Source organism: Acinonyx jubatus, chromosome B3 (genome assembly GCF_027475565.1).
Source record: "Acinonyx jubatus isolate Ajub_Pintada_27869175 chromosome B3, VMU_Ajub_asm_v1.0, whole genome shotgun sequence".
NCBI lineage: Eukaryota > Metazoa > Chordata > Mammalia > Carnivora > Felidae > Acinonyx > Acinonyx jubatus.
Window position 1 is genome coordinate 60,854,259 of NC_069386.1, and position 23,853 is coordinate 60,878,111.

Sequence of the window (23,853 nt, forward strand, 5' to 3'; positions counted from 1 at the left end):
TAGAATACCTTAGGTACTGTAGTAGTACCTAAGAGAACTTCTGAATGTTCTCTGTTTTATAAATAAAATTGCTCTTCCTCACATTTCTGGTATTTGAACCTTTTTGAATGAGACCATAGCCTGCTCTTAATTCCTTCGGCAGTTCATGTGCTCAGTCTCTTTATCTAAGAAATGATGGTTAGTAATATTAATACCTTCCTTTAGAGGGAAGTAACACAACTTCCTTTGAGATCTGTGAGATCAGATGAGGTAATGTTATTGGTTCTGTTTTCCTGGGCTAATCTAATCACCCATCCTCAGTTTCCTCATCTGTAAAATGAGGATGTCTGTACTACCAACTTTGTAGAGTTTATGTGAAGAAATAAATTAGTTTAATGATGTTAGGCTTAGAGTGGTGCCTAGCATATAATAAGCATTAATTGCTACTATTATTAACGTGTATGATAATACTTTGTAGCTTCCCAGCACTTCTCGGGTCATTATACTTTTTTTTTTCTTTCCATCTAAGGTGCCAGTATGTGTATAAATTTTTTATTCCATGTATTACCTCAGGGTCTGTGTCTGGATCTTAGTACTGTGCAGGTACATTAACCACATTGTGGCAAAAGGAGATGTGGTCGTAGAAAGACTGTGTGCACTGAACTGACTGAGGAATGCTGTGGTTTAGAGCTAAGGGAAGACTGGCCGTGGTGTTGGGTCCTTCTCCTTTGTGAGAATGCTGTTGTCATCTGCAGCTCGCCCACCAGTGCATGAAGGAGGTGCGTCGAGCTGCCTTGCAGGCCCAAAAGAACTGTAAGGAGACCTTGCCTCGTGCCCGCCGCCTCACCAAGGAGATGCTTCTGTACTGGAAGAAATACGAGAAGGTGGAGAAGGAACACCGAAAGCGTGCAGAGAAGGAAGCCTTGGAGCAACGCAAGTTGGATGAGGAAATGCGGGAGGTAGGGCAGTAGTATAAAATTTTGAAAACCTTGATTGCTCAGCCATATCAAGGGATTGGTGTATACTACATAAATTGTAAGGTAATGAAATCATTGGAAAAAAACATTTTAAGACATAATTTTGAGGATAGTAATTTTAGTCCACTAAAGCGATTCTGTTTTTATCCCTCAGTAAGGCCCTCTCTCCAGCCTTCACCTCTCTTTGTATGCCAAGTTTTTCTGTTCTTTCTTAGCCTTATTCCTCTTTATATTTCTGGTGGACCAAAAAAAAAGAAAAGAAAAAGGATAGGGATGAACAAAAGAAAACAGCTTACAGCTTATCTTGGCTTGGTTCCAGGTGCTGGCTGCAGTTTCTTCCTTGTTGGAAGAGCGGGGCTGGTTGCCAAATTTAGGGCCAGATAAGAACAATAGACAAACTAGTCCAGTTTGGGGACCCATCCCCCCACTCCTACATGCTTCACTGTTTTAACTTTGAGCCAGTATTCCTCTAAGCCTGATGTTAGTTAATATGTAGGTGAGTAGATTGTTCAGGGAAGCAAGAGGAGAAAGTAGGAGGACAAAGTCATTGTGTTGTCATTGGCAAACCAGTTTGGTTGTGTGCAGGGAAAATTGAGGTCTGAAGAAAGAAGGCAATCAAGGGATGGGAGGATCTTTTCTTTCAGGTATAGGCAGTAAGTACTCGTGTCAAAGCAGAGCTGTGGCCTCTTCTGAGCTCTTGATCTTTTATCTTTTATCTTGTCTTTGAGGGTGAATATGGATTTTGCCAAGTTTCTTAAGTCTCGTGGGTAATTTTTATCTTTGTATGCAAGATAAACATATTAGTGTGTTAGTAAACATTTGATGCTATAGGGAATACTTCCATGTGAATTTATAGGCATTTGAGAGTCATAGGTCTTGAAGTTTTGCAAGCGACCAGACGTATGTATGATCTGAGTTTGTGAAACATTCTCTCAGTTTGGTTGATAATTAACTGATGGGTTTCATTCATGTTTATGTTTTATGTCCTTCTCCGAACCTTTGAAATAAAACTATTTGTGATGGAACTTTATTGTTCCTTTAATTTACTTTGCTCATTTAAACATGTAGTAGTTGACTGTTGTAAAGGAGGTGTTACTCTTTTTTGTTTTAATTTAGAAAGGTTTTCTCGATAGGACTTTAGCTGTAATAAACCTGTATTTATTATGAAAAATAACTCCCATTTTCTCTCAAATTCTCTTTCAGATTTTCTTCTCATTTGAATCTGGCTCAAGTACTATAAAACCTTAAAGAGAAAGTATAGTTTTATATAGCATACCTTAGGACTAGTCTCCTTTCTTGGCTAAATTCCTTGTTATATTTTTGTTTTTCATTTGGGGAGGTGGACCAAGGGTAAATCAACTCTACTTCATATGAATTTTATTATAAAATAGTTAATGCAGAGTAGTGACATGTGCATTTGATCTGTATTCATATTTTATAGATCATCACAGATGAACTATACATTGTTTTTTGGGAGTATTTTCTTCCTTTGTCATCTTATTCTTAAATATCTTCTGGTTGACTTTCAGAATAATTTATAGCCCCTAGTCACTTATTTTCACTTTCGGTGATAAAGAAGATCTTTTGACATGTTTACATTTTTTACAATACTAAAACTGTATACAGGTATCTACCACCTAGGTTATGGAATAAAGCTCATTGGTTGAGTTTAGTTGGTATCTCTGCGCCACTCTAGGAAATTGATATAGTAAAGAAATAAGCATTTTAGAAACAGAAGCTTAATGGAGAAAACATTTCATGTTGTAAATGAGAGCAAAACATATGTTATTAAATATAAGTGAAGACTATTCCTTGCTTTTAGTACCACTGACTTGGTTATAATAAAACTGTGCGTTAACAATTCTTTTCTAAAGGTAAAGAATCTATAAAAGAATTGTGTGCAAACTATATAAGATTTTATGAATTCTGTTGATCACCTCTTGTTGTATGTGATTGATGATTTGACTCTGTTTTCACTTTTAACTTTTTTCCCCTTTAGGCCAAGAGGCAACAACGAAAACTGAACTTCCTAATCACCCAGACAGAGTTGTATGCCCATTTCATGAGTCGTAAACGAGACATGGGTCATGATGGAATCCAGGAAGAAATCTTAAGGAAACTGGAAGACAGTTCTACCCAAAGACAGATTGACATTGGTGGAGGAGTGGTAGTTAACATCACACAGGAGGATTATGGTGAGTCCTGCATCAGGAGGTAGAGGAAGTGGGTACCCTCTATTTTTTCATACCTAAGGTTTCTTGCAAGTTTTGTCTTGATCAGTAAGCAATGATTAGTAAAGGGGAATTTATTGCACTGGAGTAGGGAAAGTATGAATAAAATCAACATACAAAATAACTTTTTTTAATTAAAGAATTTGAAAAGGAAAGGGTGTGTTTATATGATCTTATAAGTTTGGGAATTTTTATATGTTTTGATTTGTTAGTAGGAATGGAGGCTATTGAATCAGAAGAATTCAGTGAACATGTCTCAGCAGAGAAAATCATGTCTCTCTTAACAAGATTCTTGGTGATATAAGTCAAGCATGAGAAAGAGACTGTTCAGTTTTGGTATTTTTGTGTCCACAGGGGGAGGGATGAATTGGGGTGAAGTTTGAGGGTAATTTCACAGAGAATAGTGATAAAGATCATGTTGAGCTCAGAATAAAAAGAATGAGCGTTCCTGTGTGGGTCTTAGGGGTTACACATGTCTTGATTTCTTCTTTGGGGATAATTTCACCCAACAGAAATCTATCACAGTTTTTAATCCCTGTTGTTATGCTTTTCTTTGCTTTGGCATTGCTTTGTGCAAAAAACCGAGGATTGGGAGCCTGGAGTTCAGGTGGTTTCTGTGAGCTGGCTTTAGCTACTGGAGACATGGCACCCCTCTGCCTTCATTGCCACTTCTAAGTCCTAACCTTTGTCATATAATTTGAGCCTTTCTGTTCTCTCACCCTCTGTGAATTTAGGGATGAGTAGGTTGGGGGAGTTAGGGATTGACAGTGTCAATGTGAATTGCATCTTTGAAGGAGATCAGTTAATGACTTGCGATAATCTATAAGTTTTCCTTTTCAGATAGTAACCATTTCAAAGCCCAGGCCCTGAAGAATGCTGAAAATGCTTACCATATTCATCAAGCTCGGGTGAGTCTTACAAGTGAAAAGAACCTATGATGCGCTCTGGAAATACCCCACAACCTTTCATTTGGGTGATTTTCCTTTCGGTTTATTCCTATTTCCAGTGAGAAACACTGGCAGATGTGTGTATATGTATGTGACTATGTGTTGGGTGCGGGCTGTGTCTCCATTTAGAACAATAGGAATAATTGAGGAAGGGTGGAAAATAAGCATTCACTTGTGTGAGCTTTAGGAGTGTGTTGATTGAAGCGAGGATAGTATACCTATTTTTTTGTCCTCTTGAGTAATCATGGGTAATAGAGTGTGAAATGCATCATGGTTGTTTAGTGAAGAAGACCATACTGGTGCTTGTTAAGAGAGCTATACCATTGCCTTAAGAAAACTGCTAAGTTAGGACCTTCTTTCAAACCTTAGTAATAGCTTGCTTATTCATGATGTAGTGATATTTCATGAAATCAGAAGGATATGGCAGTTAGATTGAATTAAAATAAGTAAAGAAAGTAAAGAATATACTGCATAGGAACCCTATTTAACAGGGTCTAGGTCAGGATAGATACAAAGTTGACCTTCTTCCCACCAACCCCAACCAAAGAAATTTTATGTCAGATTTTTAACAAATTCCTTGATGAAGTGAGTAATCATGTAGTATGGCTTAGGTCTGTTCATTATAGGAGAACTTCTAATATAATTGTTAAAATAGTAATGTTTCATATATCATTCTAGATACATAATATATTACGTAATATTATTAGAAATTTTGTTCCAGTTACCACACAATGGATATATTGTCATTATGAATTTGATTTGAATTCCATTTTTCCCTCTTATGTTTTTCTTCTAATATGTTTTTATTTTCCAGACAAGGTCATTTGATGAAGATGCAAAAGAAAGTCGAGCAGCTGCCCTCCGGGCAGCAAACAAGTCTGGTACTGGGTTTGGGGAGAGTTACAGCCTGGCAAACCCATCTATCCGAGCTGGTGAAGATATTCCACAACCTACCATTTTTAATGGCAAATTAAAAGGCTACCAGCTGAAAGGCATGAATTGGTTGGCAAATCTGTATGAGCAGGTGAAGTTTAGAACTGTGTCATACCCACTCTGTTTTGTTACGCGTTTTTCTGATATCATTGGTTCAGAGTATTGCGAAATGAACACAAGATAATGTTTTAAATTTCATCCCTTTTAAAAAGTTTCATTGACTCTGACAAGAGTCAGAAAGATGTTTCTATATTTTTAACCTGCAATTTTGTTTGAGAATATTTGTATCGTGTACATAGTTTGCCTTAAGTGGTCTTGGTAACCTGATTGATTGTGTTTTTTTGCCTGGATTATATTTGCTGGAAAACTGGCTTTGGCCTGTTATTCAACTCATGATATCACCTCAGGTATCATAATTCATAGTTGTAACTGTAGAGTTGACAAAAGGAATCATTACAAGCAGTGGGTAATAGTGCTGAAATGATATTTCTAGTCATTTTTGTTTAAACAAGTCTGATAGTTTGGTTAGTTTTTTGGGACAGTATGTTGAACCCCTGTGTGATGGAATGTAAGAGGTACTGACTATGTGTATTTTTTTTTTCCAGGGCATTAATGGCATTCTTGCAGATGAAATGGGTCTTGGCAAAACAGTACAGAGTATTGCCCTCCTGGCCCATCTGGCTGAGGTGGGTAGATGCAGTCTTTGTCTTCCCCACTCTAGATTCTGGGGTGAGAATCAGCCGTTATCAAGCATTATGTCATGCTCTGTAGCATACCAGGACTATAGGACTTACTCCTTGCCTTCAAGGTCATTACAAGGTGACATAGTATGGTGAAACATTTAGGTTTTCAGCACTGGAACAGTTTTTGAGAGCGTGTGGTTGGAAATAATGCCCCTCACCCCCTGTCCACAATCATTAGAATAATGGCAAAGGAATGGTAGTTAGACCAGAAAACATCTTAACTGTTTACTGAGAATGTAAACTTGAGCATTCACCTCATCTTTTTTGCTTTGACTTCACTTTAATTTTCTGAGGTTTAGTTTCTACTTCTGCAACTTGGGGATAATACCTACTTAGAGGAATTCTATGAGAATTAAGTGAAAATAAGTGTAGAAACATTTTGAGAAAAGCAAAAACTCCAATACTAGTAAAATTGTTATCTAGTATAGGGGAAAGCAGCACATACAAGTCAGGATGTAGTAAGTGCTTTGTCAGTGATATAAATTAGGACCTTTAAGTGGTGGGAGTTGGGAGTAATTGCTTGGTATTTTTTCCCAAGTGTTTTTCTGAGCAGATTCCTTCCATGTGTTGTTATTAACATAGGCTATTACTACTGAATATGCAAATGTGGGATCTAGACACCATTTCTCTTGTTATAAAGTATTATGGATTCTTAAACTGCTCTTGTTAATTATAATTTTGAACTAAATATCTTCAGTTTTTCTGCAGTTAGCTGACCCATTTTTTCTCTTTCAGAGAGAGAACATCTGGGGACCTTTCTTAATAATTTCACCTGCTTCTACACTTAACAATTGGCACCAGGAGTTTACAAGATTTGTTCCTAAATTTAAGGTAAAAATCAATCCAGCAAAAATTTCTTTTGCTCTTTAAACTTTGTGACTTTTCTTTTTCTGCCTTACTTGTTTAAATTGTTTATAAGAATTTTTAGTTTCTTGCATTTTTTTCCAAAATGCTTTGGAATGCATACATTGCATTGTTCCATTTGAAAGTAACTGATGGGAGCAATAAGAGAGCATATTACATCCTTTTGTTTCATAAGTGAGAAAGCCAAAGTCCACTTTGAATGATTTGTTGGTTTAGGCACATGGATTGATGCTCCTGGTCAAACTGCCATAGTAGAAAATATCTACCTTGCTGGTTTAACGTAGATTTTGGCAAATCATACCATCAGGGCACATACCCTATAATTTATGACATTGTCATACCCCCTCCCAATATATGCATAAAGAATGCATTTTCTCATTACTCCAAAGTCAGATCTTTAGCCTGAGTTTAGATAGTAAGAAAAATAGTAAGATCGAGGTCAGAAGTGATCAATAGGGAAGTATGTTGTATCAAGTTGGTTAAGATGTGAACAAGATTTATTAAACAGGTTTTAATTGTGGAAAGTTATTGGGATATAAGAAAGAATGGGTAGAGGTGCCGAGTGGCTCAGTCATGTTCTCAAGGTTTGTGGGTTTGAGCCCTGCATCGGGCTGTGTTCTGACGGCTCAGAGCCTGGAGCCTACTTTGGATTCTGTGTCTCCCTCTTTATCTCTCAGCCCCTCCCCTGCTTGTGCTCGCTTTCTCTCTCTCTCTCTCTCTCAAAAATAAACATTTAAAGAAAAAGAAAGAACAGGTAGGGTTTATTATAGTGTTTGCAAGTAAAAATGGGGAAATTAGGTAACTGTGTGTTCTGTCCCTAAAGTGACATAATGATAATGAAGTTTCATGGTAAAGAGGATTTTATGGAGATTGTATATCAGGAATTATTGAGGGGCACCTGTGTGGCTCAGTCAGTTAACCAGCGGATTCTTGATTTCAGCTCAGGTTATGATCTTGTGGTTCGTGAGATTGAGTCCCACATTGGGCTCCACACTGACAGCGCATGGAGCCTACTTCTGATTCTCTCTCTCCCCCTCTCTGTCCCTCCCCTGCTTGCACTTGCTCTCTCTCAAAATAAGTAAATAAACTTAAAATTTTCTTTAAAAAAAATTATTGATATGATCTGTCTGATTTGGGGTGTCCATAATCATGGGTTCCATTCAATTTAAAGGACACAGGATAGGGTGGATGTGGGAATCTGATGTTTTTCTGGTTTAAGCGTTGCAAGGAATAAGGAGACATGCAGGGTATTCCACTTTGGGATACCTTTGTGGCTATGGCTGCACCTTTTTGCCTCAATTGTAGTTAGAAACTATTTACAAGGCACATTAAGTGTATAGCTTTTAACATGGTAGACTCATTTTTATTTTTAATTTTATTATTTTTTTAAACATTTATTTATTTTTGATAGAAACAGAGAATGAGCGGGGGAGGGGCAGAGAGAGGGAGACACAGAATCTGAAGCAGGCTCCAGGCTCTGAGCTGTCAGCACAGAGCCCGACGCGGGGCTCGAACTCACGGACTGTGAGATCATGACTAGAGCCAAAGTTGGAAGCTTAATTGACTGAGCCACCCAGGTGCCCCGACTCATTTTTATTTCATTTCATTTCACTTATTTTTTAGTTGATTTATTTTGAGAGCCTGTGAGCAGGAGAGGGGCAGAGAGAGAAGGAGAGAGAGAATCAAGCACTGAGAGTGCAGAACCCCATGCCAGGCTCGATTTCACCAACCCCAAGATCATGACCTGAACTAAGATCAAGAGTAGGGTGTCCAACTGACTGACCACCCAGGTACCCCATTGGTTGACTCATTTTTGAATTTGTAAGGAGGAGATGAGATCATTCTAAGGTAGTTTGTTGAATATTTTCTCCAGAGTTGTTTGCTATATGGAATATGGAGCTGCTTTTTTTCTTCATTTATTCATTTTTTTTTTCTTTTCCAGTACATGTTCAACAATCAGGAGTTGAAAAATTCAGTCTTAAAAATTTCTACCAGGGGCGCCTGGGTGGCTCAGTCAGTTAAGCGTCTGACTTCGGCTCAGGTCATGATCCCACAGTCCATGAGTTCGAGCCCTGCATCAGGCTTTGTGCTGACAGCTCAGAGCCTGGAGCCTGCTTCAGATTCTGTGTCTCCCTCTCTCTCTGCCCCTCCCCTGCTCATGCTCTGTCTCAAAAATAAATAAAAACATTAAAAAAAAAAAAATTTCCACCAAACCACTTAAGTTTTCAGTATTAACTTTACTGACCGTTAGATGGCAATGTCAAACTACTTATGTCATTTGATACCTGTCCTTTGATTTTACACCTCTGCCTGGAACCAAGCTTTCATGTTCATGTTGAGCTTATTTTTGAATAAGCCTTTGGGCCTATTTTAGTTGCCACTGTTTTTTTTTTGTCTCATTTTTTAAAAATTGTGATAAAATGCACATATATGGGTGCACCTGGCTCAATCAGTTGCTAAACATCCAACTGGATCTCAGGGTCATGAGTTTGAGCCCCATGTTGGGTGTAAAGTGTGCTGTTTTTTGTTTTTTGTTTCTTTTAATGTTTATTTTTGAGAGAGAGAGCCATAGCGCAAGCAGAGGAGGGTCAGAGAGAGAGAGTCACAGAATCTGAAGCAGGCTCCAGACTAAGCTGTCAGCAGAGTCCAGTGTGGGGCTTAAACTCACGAACTGTGAGATCATGACCTGAGCTGAAGTCGGACGCTTAACCGACTGAGCCACCCAGGCGCCCCTCATCTACAGGTTCTTATTTGAATACCTGTCCTGTTTTCAGTTCTTTTAGTATATATCTAGGAGTGGAATTGCTAATGCATTCTGTATTTTATTGAGAAATCTGGCACCTGTTAATTTTGTTGTTTTTGTTCAGCTTACATGCTAAAAATAGCTTTTCTGTTTTTAAATTGTTGATTTAAAAAGAATATTTCATAACAAATGGGATATGAAATTTAAACACATATAGTTGTTATTTGCTTACAGAAAAGGTTTGATGGTCTCTTCTATATTGATTCATTGCTTCAATTTCCATTGCTCCTTTAGGTTGTCCAGAAATGTGTCCACCTCCCTGCAGAACATAGTTAAATGTAGACTGTACTCAAGTTTATAGTTAGTTTACATTCAAAAGATACTTAGGTGTATGATGATAGCATCTGAATGTTTATTTTACGTGACAGGTATCTGAGCAACACTTGTTTTAAGATTCTAGTATGACCATAGACTTCCTCTTTTTCCCCATGAAATATGATTTATGTTTTTTCTATAATGTACCATTTTCATTCCTGAAAGTGGCTATTTTGTGTGTTTCTGTTTCATTCATTTCTGCTTTTTTTAAAAATTACTTTTGTCTGCTTTTTTGTGAACTTTTTTCTTTTTCTAACATCTTCAGTGGAGCTTAGATGCTTGATTTTCAGCTTTTTCCAGTAAGTGTCCTTAAGAGTATTAATATCTTCTTGTGCATGACTGTAGCTATCCAAAGTTTTGATGTGTCACATTTTCATTAATCTTTAATTCAATATAATTTCTAGCTTATGTTGCAAGTTTTGTTTGATTCATGGCTTAATTAAAAGTAGTTCCTGGGGTGCCTGGGCGGCTGAGTTGGTTAAGCATCCGACTCAGGTCATGATCTCGTGGTTTGTGAGTTCGAGTTGTGCGTCAGGCTCTATGCTGACAGCTCAGAGCTTGGAGCATGCTTCAGATTCTGTCTCCTTCTCTATCTGCCCCTGCCCCTTCTTACACTCCGTCTCTATCTTTCTCAAAAGTAAAAATAAAAAAAATTTTTTTTTTAAAGTGTGGTTCTCAATTTCCAAACAGAGGAATCTTTTTGTTACTAGATATCTTTTTGTTACTAATTTACAGTTTAAACCCACTGTGATAAGAAATTAGGCTTTGTGTGATTTTGATCCATTGAAATCTTTTGAACTTTCCTTTCCCACCATATGGTCAGTGTTTATAAATGTCCTATATCTGTTTGAAAATAATAAGTATTGTGCAGTTGTTGAGTGCAGTGTTCTGTGTGTGTTGGTTAGGTTAGGTTTTTTAAGTTCTTCTGTATCTTTACTGATTTTTTTGGTCTGCCTCTTTAATTACTGACTGAAAGAAGTATGTTAAAATTTGCCACAATTAAGGATTTTTTCATTTCTGTTCTATTTTGCTTCTTTACTTTGAGACTGTGAGTTGTATACAAGTTTACAGTTACTTTGTGTTACTGGTGAATTGAACCTTTTATTATTATGAAATCCCTCTTGTTAAGACTTTTTGCCTTAAATCTGCTCTTCCTGGTATTAAATAGATCAGCTTTCTTCTGGTTTGTATATGGTATCGCTTTTTCATTTAACCATTCTGTTTCCGTTTAAGGTTTTTTCTCCTGCCTTTATTTGGAGCATTTATGCTTTTAATGTAGTTGCTGATACATGGAGTTTAAATCTTCCTTACTGTTTTCTTTCTTCTTCTACAACTTTCCTTTTTATTCTTTCTTGTGTCCTTTGGATTGATTATATTTTACTACTCTTCTCATTCCTTTTTGGAATTACTAATTTCTTTTTGGAATATACTAATTATATATTCATTTTATTCTTTAGTAGATACCCAGGAATCAAGGAACATGTATCCTTGATTAAAAAAGAATTTTTTTTTAACATTTATTTATTGCTGAGAGACCGAGACAGAGCATGAGCAGGGGAGGTGCAGAGAAGGAGGGAGACACAGAAGCAAGCTCCAGGCTCTGAGCTGTCAGCACAGAGCCCGACGTGGGGCTTCAACCCACGAACTGGGAGATGATGACCTGAGCCCAAGTCGGATGCTTAACCAACTGAGCCTCCCAGGTGCCCCGATTTTTTAAAAAGTAGTATAAATTAATACTGTTAACTGCTTTCCAAATAGTAAAAGGGCTTTAGTATACTTTAACTACATTCCCCTTCTCTAGACTTACGTGCTATTGTAAATATTTTATCTTTCAAACCCCACCAAGTATTTTATTATCATCTATACATTTTAAATTTATTTAGATTTATTTATATTACTCACGTATTCAGTGTTTTCGTTGATCTTCATTTCTTCCTGTATATTTTTACTTCGTTGTGGCTGAAAGTTTTCAAAACAACAATAAACATCAAGCTACAGGTCCAAGAAGCACTTTGAAAGGAAATTATACCTAGAGATACAACAGAAAAAGTGAATTTCCCATTCTTTTCTTTCTCCATGCTTTCGTGTAAATATTTCCTTCTGACCTATCATCTATTTCACTGATTCTCTCTTAGATGCATCTAATCTGTTATTAAACCCATAATTGAATTCTTAGTGTTAGTTACTGTATTTTCCAGTTGGGGAAATTCTCTTTGGTATTTATAATTTTTAATACACCACTGAAATTCTCTAGCTTATCTTTTAATTCCAGGAACAAATTAGCATCTTTTTAAAAAGTGTTCTTTTGACATTTCATTGTCAGGATCTCCTCTGTGTTTATTTCTTGTGTCTGTTTCTCATACTGGTTTTTAGTCATATTGTCTAATCTTTCTATATATCTGGGTATATTTTGTAAATTTTGTTTGTTTATGTTTTTATTGTATACCAGACATTATATAGGAATGATTGTAGAGGTCATTGTGGGCTCTGTTTTCTTCTTTCAGATTGTGGATTTATAGGTGTTTGGGGTTGGGCATTTTGTGTTTGTTTTGTTTGTTTTTCCACTAGTAATTGAGGGGGGGAGGCACTAACAATCCAAAAGTCCCCCCTTAAGCTAGTCAGGAATTGAGATGATTCATAGCTGGGATTCAGTACTTGTTAAGGCAAGTCTATATTTAATTGACTTTTACTACCCATGGGTATGTATCCTGTGATTCTTATCTTAAGGCCAGGGAGGTGGGTGGTTATCAGAATCCTTCTTCCTTAAACTACAGTTTTTGTTCTGTAGGCACCGTATCTCTTAAAACAATATTCTGTTTAATTTCTTAGCTTCACAACTGGAACTTCTGGAAATGATCAGCACCTTTTGGAAGGACATGTACCACGTGTTAGGCTTTCCTCTATGGATTTTGTTTCCTGGATCTTGACTCCATAATTCTCCACTGCCTCAGTAGCTTTCTCATGCCTTCAAACCAATGTTTTGTATGTGTGTTTTACTTCAGTCTATAGGAAGAGGGCTAGTGGCAGTGACAGAAGAGGAACTCCTATATTCATTCTTTAGGTTCTTTTTATTTTTATTTATTATTATTATTATTATTATTATTATTTCAGTATATGAAATTTATTGTCAAATTGGTTTCCATACAACACCCAATGCTCATCCCAAAAGGTGCCCTCCTCAATACCCATCACCCACCCTTCCCTCCCTCCCACCCCCCATCAACCCTCAGTTTGTTCTCAGTTTTTAAGAGTCTCTTATGCTTTGGCTCTCTCACACTCTAACCTCTTTTTTTTTTTCCTTCCCCTCCCCCATGGGTTTCTGTTAAAGAGTCTCAGGATCCACATAAGAGTGAAAACATATGGTATCTGTCTTCTCTGTATGGCTTATTTCACTTAGCATAAAACTCTCCAGTTCCATCCACGTTGCTACAAAGGGCCAGATTTCATTCTTTCTCATTGCCACGTAGTACTCCATTGTGTATATAAACCACAATTTTTTTTATCCATTCATCAGTTGATGGACATATAGGCTCTTTCCATAATTTGGCTATTGTTGAGAGTGCTGCTATAAACATTGGGGTACAAGTGCCCCTATGCATCAGTACTCCTGTATCCCTTGGGTAAATTCCTAGCAGTGCTACTGCTGGGTCATAGGGTAGGTGTATTTTTAATTTTTTGAGGAACCTCCACACTGTTTTCCAGAGTGGCTGCACCAATTTGCATTCCCACCAACAGTGCAAGAGGGTTCCCGTTTCTCCACATCCTCTCCAGCATCTATAGTCTCCTGATTTGTTCATTTTGGCCACTCTGACTGGCGTGAGGTGATATCTGCTTTAGGTTCTTTTTAAATCATCTGGGAGCACCCGGCTGGCTCATTCAGAAGAATATAAGACTCTTGATCTTAGAGTCGTGAGTTTGAGCCCAACATTCGGTGTAGACAAAACTTAATAAACTTTAAAAAGTAAAAATAAAAAAAAAATAAAAACATTCTGAATTAACATTTGTGCCGATACTTTTAAGATTATAAGTAGGAAATAATCTGTATAATGGTCCTTTTTCCAGGTGCTACCATACTGGGGAAATCCTCATGATAGAAAAGTTATCAGGAGGTTCTGGAGTCAGGTAACTTTCAGCTTATTATATATATACATACATGCGCCCGTATATACATACATATGCAGTCGTTTCTGCAATTGATCTGAAGAATTTCCTGTGTGTAAAATCTTGCATATAATTCTAGGCACTAAGCCAGTGTACTTTTTTATCTTCTACAACACTTTTCCCATTATATAGACCATTAGCTGGACTTGCAGTCTAGGATTAAGTAAGAACTCTTTAGTAAGCTGAAGACTAATTTTAACATGATCTGTAATTAAGGTGAGTACTTAAAAAAGTTATGGTTTCATTTACTGCACATCTACCATGTAGGAGAAGCACATCTTTAGGACTGTTTTGAACTTCTTAATCTTAAAAATTAGTGTCCATTTCTCATTATCTTATGAATTATTAGGTGTCTATTTTCATTCTTCGCTTCTTGTATTTACAGAAGACCCTCTACACTCAGGATGCCCCTTTCCATGTGGTAATTACCAGCTACCAGCTGGTGGTGCAGGATGTAAAGTATTTCCAGCGGGTCAAGTGGCAGTACATGGTATTGGATGAGGCTCAAGCACTCAAGAGTAGTTCCAGGTAACATGATTAATAGAAACCAAATTCTATAGACTGAGGCCGTACAAATGTATAGATATGTGGTAGAGACATATGATATATACACACATACAGATGAATAAAGGACGGAGAGATTTCAAAACATGGCATGATATGGTCTCTGCATAAGCCATGTATCTGACCAGAAGGCATTTTTCATGGGATGCAAATATTAATGTTTAGAATACAAGGATTTCTCTTCCATTTCTCTATTTAATAATTACTATATCTTAACAAGTCTTTGTTCTTAAGGAACTTTTTTTTTAAGTTTATTAATTTATTTTGAGAGAGAAGGAAAGCATGAGTTAGGGAGGGGCAGAGAGAGAATAAGAGAGAAAGAATCCCAAGCAAGCTTTGCACTATCAGCACAGAGCCCATTGCGGGGCTCAAACCCATGAACAGTGAGATCATTACCTGAGCTGAAGTTGGACACTTAACTGACTGAGCCACCCAGGTGTCTTTTCAAAGGAACTTTTTTGTGGGAGAAGTCTTGTCTGCCCTTTGATTCAGGGATTATTTTAGACAGGACGTCTTAGTAGGAAGTAGAATATTTTATTTTGTAGACTGTAGGTTCTGTCTGTTTTATGCAGGCTGTCCTAGTCCCTGGATGGTTATTAGAGCCACAAGAATCTTTTTCTTGGAAGTTATGTGTTTAAAACATTGTAAGGGTACCTGGGTTTCTCAGTTTGCTAAGCATCAGGTCATGATCTTACAGCTCGTGAGTTCGAGCCCTGCGTTGGGCTCTGTGCTGACAGCTCAGAGCCTGGAGCCTGCTTCGGATTCTGTGTCTCTGTCTCTCTCTGCCCCTCCCCTGCTATTCCCCCCCCCTCAAAAATAAACATTAAAATTTTTTTTTAAATAATAAAAAAAAATACTTTAATACCTTCAAAGTCAAAAGCTGAATAGTAAGTCAGTGCTTGACTTTAAAGCGGTATTACATGTTGCATTTCATGCACTTACTAACTCTTGGTGAGCCCATAAGGCTTTCTTAGAAATCCATGTTAACTGACAGGATGGTACTTCCATTCTCTCATGGGCATTACTTCATATTACACTGTTTTGAAGTAGGATGTGCTTACAGCCAGGAGTGGTAGACTCATTTTGCATTTTCTTCTCACACCTTTCCCCTTTCTCCATTGATCTCTCTAAACTGACGCTGTAAGTGCACAGATTAATAATTATAAAGCTTTTTACTATAGATAAGTACCTTATAAGTAAATGGCTTGTGTCAGCAAACTGACCAAAGATAGTAGAGCACTTTGTCAAGCCAGAAAGGATCCTACCCTGCCTATTTGAGGGCTATTTTTCCTAAACCCTAATACCATGTTTTCAGTATTCAGGAGTTATTTCCTGTCCTCAGCTTTGTTGAATAATATTTTTTAGTATTGTCTAAGGTTGAGTGCTTGATTATTCTGGATGTTCACTAATTTTTTGGAAAGCATTTTTAGAAATACAGGGTCTTCGTAGGGTGAAGAAAGATTTACCGCTCACTTGGAATTTGTAATTCACTTTATTGGACAGTGTTCGTTGGAAGATCCTCTTGCAGTTCCAGTGTCGGAATCGGCTTTTGCTAACTGGGACCCCAATTCAGAACACCATGGCAGAGGTAGGCATTAGTAGAAGCTTCAGTTTTATGTCTGCAATAAACAGAATGGTTCTAAGCACAGAATAGAATTCTTTCCCATGCCCACCTGGAGTGTTACTGCTCTGTACAAATTATAATCCCCACATAAAAGGAAGAATTTGTTGCTTGCCCTAAGTGGGGTTTTTTTGGCATCATTCCTATTTTCTAATTCTCTGGCAGAGGCAGATAATTTATTCTTCTGTAATTATGGAATAAATAATGAACATATTAGGAATGTAGCCCATCTAATGTAGAGATGTTTTTATGATAGAATATTTGAAAAGCTAATATTCTTTGGCACTGAGAGGCACTAAAATTCCTTATTTAGGAAAGGTATATTGATTATCTAGTACAGGGGTTAGAAAACTTTTTGTAAAGAGCCAGATAGTAAATATTTTAAACTTTACAGGCCATATAGTTGCTGTTGCAACTACTTAACTTTGCCATTATAATGTGAAAACAGCCATGGATGATACAGAAATGAATAGGTATGGCTATGTCCCATTAAAACTTTTTATAAAAATAGTTGGCAGGAAAAAAATGTGGTTGGCACAGCGTTGGAACCATAGGCCATTATTTACTGACCCCTGATTAAGAGTTATCTTAAGCAAGTTATGCTACCTCAGATTGTGTTCAGTTGTGAAGTGGATTTTTTAAATACATGAGACTATTTAAAACTTTCCCACTACAAGATCTGAGCAGTACTTGCACTTTTAGACTTTTAGTGTGAAATTAATTGAAAAAATCTCATTTTGCTATAGCATCCTATAGAATTAGGGTTGATTGATGAGGCATGTGCATACATATGCCTTCTTTCTTGCCCACTGACTCACACTTACACCTGCACCTAGACAGACACACACACACACACACACGCAGATTGCACTCTGTCCAAACCCTCATTACATCTTCACCGTCATTTTGTTGTCCTACAGTTAATTTCACTTTTCTTTTGTTTCCAGCTCTGGGCCCTGCTACATTTCATTATGCCAACATTATTTGATTCACATGAGGAATTTAATGAGTGGTTTTCCAAGGACATTGAGAGCCACGCCGAAAACAAATCTGCCATTGATGAGAGTGAGTGCTTTTATGAACTTTCTTTCTATCAGTGTAGGCAACCACATAATTGAATATTTTTTTCTATGCAAAGAATTTTTCTTTCAGTATTCATAGAAGAATCTGAGGAAAAGTTTTTTCTCTTATAAGTTAATTATGTGCTTTGTTCATGTTTAAAAGAGCCAAAAGAACTTATACAGGTGAGGCTGCTGTCCTATTGACTAGGTAGAACAGGCAGAGTTCATAAAATACCACATTTTGGCTTACAGAATCCTCAGTTTCCATATAGATTCTGAAAAATTCATATCGGAATTATATTCTTTATGAAATGAGGTAAGGCTTTTATCCTGTAATAAAAACAGAGGCGTCATTTTTGTTATTTTCTATGTTAGGATTTGTTTCTACTGTTAACATTTTAAACCTTATCTATCGATACTTTTAATCTTGTTGAATAATACCTTTTAAGAGAGTTATGAGGTGTTTATTACATAGATATGAACTGAAATCTACCAAGCATAGAGAAGTCCTAAAGTAATCTCTTACACTACTACTTGATAATTTGCTGACATGCTTTGAAAAAGTTATTTTGGGGAAACACTAGGAGTCCCAGATAGCTTCCATTTGACCTATACGAGAACTCTGTTACTGATAAAATGATCCTAAAACACTCTAAAGGTGAATTCTAGTAAAAATAAAGTATTCCTTGTTGGTCTGAGTAAATGGTAGAAAAATGCATTTGCCCCAATGACTATAGGCAGATGCTGTGAAAATTCAGACCCCTAGGTTTCCCACTTAGGGAAAAGATTAAGTCTCAGTCTCCTTTCAGAGTTTCTTTAAGCTAAAAGGTGTAGGAACAGTTTAGTGAGAGATGATTGTGGTATTTCTTTTGTTTCTGTTAAATCCATATAATGTATTTGTCTGGTGGCCTCCTGGCATTTCAGATCAGCTCTCTCGCTTACACATGATCTTGAAGCCATTTATGCTGAGGAGAATCAAGAAAGATGTGGAAAATGAATTGTCTGACAAGGTAAGAAAAGAAGACTTCATTAGTTTAAGCCTTGACAGGCAACCACCTTAGAGTTCCGGACCAAAAAAAAAAATTCCTTGGTAAATGTTTAGTTGAAGGTAATTAATTTGATTAAGAGAAGACCTTTACACTTGAATGGATCAAGGAATACTTAAAATGAGTCCGACAGCCAAAGCAGGTAATAACTTTTTCTTTTTTTTGTTTCATCTTTTATCGTGGTGAATTTGAAGCATTACAAAAGTAGAAAAACTAGTATAATGAACCTCTGTAACCACCATACAGCTTCAACAATGATCAGCTCATTGCCATTCCCACCTATCTAGATTATTCTGAAACAAGTCCCCCATGTCTTTTATTTCGTTTCAAATATTTTCATATGTGTGTCCAAAAAATTAGTCTTTTTAAAAAACATAACCATATATTATCACCTTTGCTAAAAAAGATAATTATTCCATTATAGTATCATATATCCAGTCATTCCTCAGATATCCCCATTTGTCTTTGTGTATGTGTTTCTCTCCCTCCTTCTCCCTCCAACATCTACTGCTCTCTGTCTCCCACTTTCTCTGGTAAAGAATTAAAGATTTTTGGAATAAGAATCCAAGCAAGGCCCACGCATAGCATTTGGGTGATAGGTGTCTTAAGTAACTTTTAATCCCTCCCTACTTTTTTCCTTTATTGAACTGAGTAACTTATCCTGTAGAATTTTCCACATACAGGATTTTGCTAATTGCATCATTGTGTTGTTGTCTAACATGTTCTGTGGTCTCCTGTATTTCTGCAACCTGAGAGATTTAGAAGTTTCATGTGCTTCAGGTTGTAACATTTTTTCTCATACTAAGCTAACAGTTTTGATTTACTGGGGCACCTGGCTGGCTTATGGCTTAGTCAGTGGAGCATGCGACTCTTGATCTTGAGGTTGTGAGTTTGAGCCCCACGTTGGGTGTAGAGATTACTTAAAAAATGAAATATTAAATTAAAAAAACCTTATTTTGGTTTATATCTTTTTTTGAATCCTTACCAGACTTCTGGTGTGTGTGTGTGTGTGTGTGTGTGTGTGTGTGTGTGTGTGTGTTTAATCTCCTGTGAATTCTTCCCATATTCTCCTTTGTTTTCTTCTCCCAGTTTCCAGTCCATCAGAGTTTTTCCCCATCTTTTATAGATTCCACCTATTCTCATAATTCTACTCTTTATCTACAAGGCATCTTCCAAGGTTCTTGATAACATCAGGTGATTCTCTGTTATTGCCAGAAGTTTGGATTATTTTGAAATTAGTAATGCTCTTTGGAAGATTTTGTGGGGGTGTACACCTTTATTATTATTATTATTATTTTAAGTTTATTTACTTATTTTGAGAGAGTGCAAGCAAGGGAGAGGCAGAGAGAGGGAGAGAAAGAGAATCCTAAGCAGGCTTTTCACCGTTAGTGCAGAGCCCAGTGTGTGGCTTGAACTCACGAACCGTGAGATTATGACCTGAGCTTAAATCAAGAATCGGACGCTTAAGCAGCTGAGCCACCCAGGTGCCTGGGGATGTACACTTTTAAAGACAAATGTATCTTTGTACCTTTGTTTTATTTATTTTTAATAATTCTTGATGTTTGTTTTGTGAAACTGGCTGATTTTAACTAAATAGCAGTGTTGCACAGGTATACCTTATGGAAGGAAAATACTTTTTAAAACAGTGAATCCTTTTATGTATCAGAAAAGGCCTAACAAACTTATAGCAGTGTCATAGTTTCTGTTATTTGGTGGTGAGTAGGGAGGTGATCAGAAGATGTAGTATGGTTCTTAACCACTGTGAATAGTGTTTTTCTCAAAATTTCTTAAATATCAGTATTGTTACTAATCTGTTTTTAGATATTATATTCTTTTATTAAACTCTTAGTGCCTGCTAGCCACTGGTACATAAAGATGTAGTCTCCAGGTTCGATTCAGATTTCCAGGGGAGATGAGCACATAAATAAGTAATATTATGTCTTAAGAGGAACAATGATTGTCTATGTGAAGTATAATGGGAACACAGATAAGGGAGTAGTTCTGTTAGGGAAAGTTAGAGAAGGCATCAGAGTACAGATGACATGTGAGCTAGGTCTGAAATAATGAATTGGCATTTACTAGGAAAATATGGTGAGAAGGAGGGTGCTAGGCCACAGGAGCAATGTGAACAAAGGTAGAATAACATTCAAATATGCAACATGTTTAGCAGACATTATTCAGAGCAGTGTTGCTAAGGTATATAGGAAGACATGGTGATGAGACTGGGACAGGAGGGTTAAGAGTATGGGAGACCTTCTTTGCCTAGTGGCCACTGGAGAATGTTTAATATTTTCATATAGGCAGTAATGTACGTTGAAGGATATCCAGCAGTTGGAATTACCTTACAAGATTCGTATGGAAAGTTTCTTAGAACCAGTAAAGACTGTAGGCAGGAAGATTAGATATGATGAGATTATGCAGTAAGACATTGGGAATGGTCAGAATGGGGGATTTGAGGTTAATTTCCTGTTGGAGTTGAGGGACTTCGGAAATGACAGAACATGAGCATGAGAGAGAGAAAAATCAGAGCTGATTAAAGTTTCTTTTTGGGCAGCTAAGTGAATGATAATGCTGCTAATCAGTTTAATAAATTATGGTAAAGATTTTTTTTTCCTGCCCCCTCTGAGTGGTACTAGTATAGTAGGTAGTTGAAAATATGGGGCTGAAGGGGCGCCTGGGTGGCTCAGTCGGTTAAGCGTCCGACTTCGGCTCAGGTCATGACCTCGCGGTTTGTGAGTACAAGCCCCGCGTCAGGCTCTGTGCTGACCGCTCAGAACCTGGAGCCTGTTTCAGATTCTGTGTCTCCCTCTCTCTCTGACCCTCCCCCATTCATGCTCTGTCTGTCTCTGTCCCAAAAATAAATAAACGTTAAAGAAAATTTTTTTAAAAAAAAAGAAAATATGGGGCTGGGGATGTTTGGAAATATGTTTTTGCAAGTCACTGCAGTGGTCAGAGTTGGTGCTATTTGGAAATGGAAGAGATTGCCCAGGGACAACATGTAGAGTGAGTGACAGGGAAAAGTGTCAAAGAAAGAATATTTTTCTGGATAATTAGCCACATGACAGGCTCATAGAGAGATACTCAGTTTATAGAGGTATGTATATTATCTTTTCAGCCATAATATGGCTTGTATGTGTTTTCAACTTTATGCTGATACTGAATTTTCTTATAGTTTTTCAATATATATATGTCCTTATTGATTTTCAGATTGAGATTCTAATGTATTGCCAACTAACCAGCCGACAGAAGCTGCTATATCAGGCACTCAAGAACAAAATTTCTATTGAAGACTTATTGCAGTCTTCTATGGGCTCTACCCAGCAAGCACAGACCACCACCAGCAGCCTCATGAATCTGGTCATGCAGTTTAGGAAGGTAAGATTTTAGGTCAGCTGCCTTGGAGTTGTCTTCATTAACTCATTTCAAGAAAAAGGCTCTAACTTTGATGCCAAATAAACAAAGCCTGTTAAAAAGAGATGAAATGAGAAAGCATATATTCATAAAGGTAAACATTCAGGCTTTGGGATTCCCCTTGATTCCTAGAGTGATGTGTGTACATGACAGTGGTGTCTTATCGCTTCCCTTCCTCTTAGGTGTGTAATCACCCAGAGTTATTTGAACGACAAGAAACTTGGTCTCCATTTCATATTTCCCTAAAGCCATACCAGATTTCAAAGTTTATCTACCGTCATGGACAGATCAGGGTTTTCAACCATTCACGAGACAGGTGAGCAAAAATACTAATATTAAGGGTGCTTAAGGGTGTTTTTGTAAGTTGGGGTTTTGTGGCTTAGTGCTTTTGGGTTTTACTGGAGAGTGTTTGAGTTCCCTAACAATGAGGTATTTAAGCAAACGGTGGACAGCTATTTATTGATGGATACTGTGATAGTAATCTGTACAATATCAAGGGTTTAACTGGTTGACCTAATGTCTCTAGACACTTCGAGATGCCTTTCTGAATGTGGAACGTGTGTGTGTGTGTGTGTGTGTGTGTGTGTGTGTGTGTGTGTGTGTGTGAATATGTACTTGAACCAAGAGAGGTCACCAAAGTTCTCTGCCTCAGTACTGAGATTATTTTGTGTGTTTTATTTTACACTTGGTGTGGGAAAACTGATTGGATTTCAGATTAATTTACCTTCCTCCCGGAATCAGCAATGACAAATTTGGTAAGGGTGAAGTGGTTGTTAATATAATATGCCAGTTCTATTCAGAAAATACTTGCATGGGTCAGTTCTACACCTGTGAGTGAGAGTAGCCTTAGCTTCTGGATTTTTTAACAAGCTCCCAATGGATGCTTAAGCACATCCACATTTAAGAAGCATGGTTTTAGAAAGTTCATTCTGTAGAAGAACAATATAAGCAGCATTATCAAAATAATTATCAACAATATTTAGTCTAATGAAACTGAAGTTGAGGCACATTTCTTGGGTTTAATTTTTTTTTAATGTTTGTTTATTTTTGAGAGAGTGTGAGTGAGGAGGGTCAGAAGGGAGGGAGACAGAGGATCTGAAATGGGCTCTACGCTGACAGCAGCGATTCCAGTGCAGGGCTCAAACTCAAACCACAAGGTCATGACCTGGGGCGAAGTTGGACGCTTAACTGACTGAATCGCCCAGGCACCCCATCTTGGGTTTAGAATTCTTTGTGTTAACTCCAGGCTTTTTATTCAACTAGATAGGTGGGGAGAAACGGGAAACATAGCAGAACTGTAGCACTGTTTTGTGTAGTATGTGGTAACTTACAGCTTTGAATTGTGATTCCCTGAAATAAAATGAGACGACTTTGAACTTGTATTACCTTTTTATATGAATATTAATTACTTAGTACTTTCTGACATTTATGCCATGATTTCTGTCTGGTAATATGGCAACAAACCTCTTAAAAGTAGAAGCAGTTTCAAATCTAAAAGATTCTCTTTAGTTTTGAACCTCTAGTTAACTTCCCAGTATTTATATTGAGTTTGGATTCATTTTATTTTACTTCACAGGTGGTTAAGGGTTCTTCTTTCTCCATTTGCACCAGACTATATCCAACAGTCTCTCTTTCACAGAAAAGGTGGGTATTTTAATATTTGGGCAGGAAAATATACCAGGGATTTGCCAGAATGCTCTTTGATTTGCTGAGTGACTGATTTGCAACTAGTAATGGTTTTGCCTACTTGCTGGGTCTGTATTTATGAAGTCTTGATAAACTTTAAGTAAATTAGTTGTCTTCATCTGTAGATGCTATGATTTGTGGCTATAACAGGAAGCAATAAAAAATTATTACATTAACCTTCCACCTTTATTTTTTACCTGCCTCTTAAAGACTTTCTTAAACCCTTGAAACTTGACAGAGACAATGCAGGACTATCATTAATGTGACTTAGTTCCTTCCTGCTTAGTCTAAGGGAAAGGAGCAGCTCAGCTTTGAGCATTATCTAGAGTATTAAGGCAAAGGTTCAGAATCTTCAGCTCTGTACTTCTCTTTCTCCTGCCATGATAAAAAGAGAAAAGCAATTAGACAAGCTACCAAAAAGCCGAAAGGTAGCCAGTGAGCCAGCTCCATTCTGCCCCATTGTATGCCATATCTCATAGGTCTGCCTCTCCCACTTGTGATTGTAATACAA

General features: G+C 37.3%; 1 protein-coding gene across 4 annotated transcripts in view; it reads left to right on the forward strand.

Moving 5' to 3' along the window:
- The window catches only part of INO80 (INO80 complex ATPase subunit), a 140,868-nt gene that overhangs the window by 45,948 nt on the left and 71,067 nt on the right, over positions 1 to 23,853 (forward strand). For all 4 annotated transcript variants that reach the window (XR_008299228.1, XR_008299230.1, XR_008299229.1 and 1 more), the window contains exons 9-22: positions 735 to 938; positions 2,956 to 3,151; positions 4,028 to 4,095; positions 4,949 to 5,158; positions 5,673 to 5,753; positions 6,546 to 6,641; positions 13,855 to 13,914; positions 14,339 to 14,481; positions 16,021 to 16,105; positions 17,086 to 17,203; positions 18,124 to 18,209; positions 21,453 to 21,620; positions 21,839 to 21,972; positions 23,233 to 23,300. Coding sequence is in view for 1 of the 4 variants with exons in the window: in XM_027066971.2 (XP_026922772.1) it covers positions 735 to 938; positions 2,956 to 3,151; positions 4,028 to 4,095; positions 4,949 to 5,158; positions 5,673 to 5,753; positions 6,546 to 6,641; positions 13,855 to 13,914; positions 14,339 to 14,481; positions 16,021 to 16,105; positions 17,086 to 17,203; positions 18,124 to 18,209; positions 21,453 to 21,620; positions 21,839 to 21,972; positions 23,233 to 23,300 (1,717 nt within the window). In the remaining 3 variants the exon portion in view is untranslated. The remainder of the gene's footprint in view (positions 1 to 734; positions 939 to 2,955; positions 3,152 to 4,027; positions 4,096 to 4,948; positions 5,159 to 5,672; positions 5,754 to 6,545; positions 6,642 to 13,854; positions 13,915 to 14,338; positions 14,482 to 16,020; positions 16,106 to 17,085; positions 17,204 to 18,123; positions 18,210 to 21,452; positions 21,621 to 21,838; positions 21,973 to 23,232; positions 23,301 to 23,853) is intronic.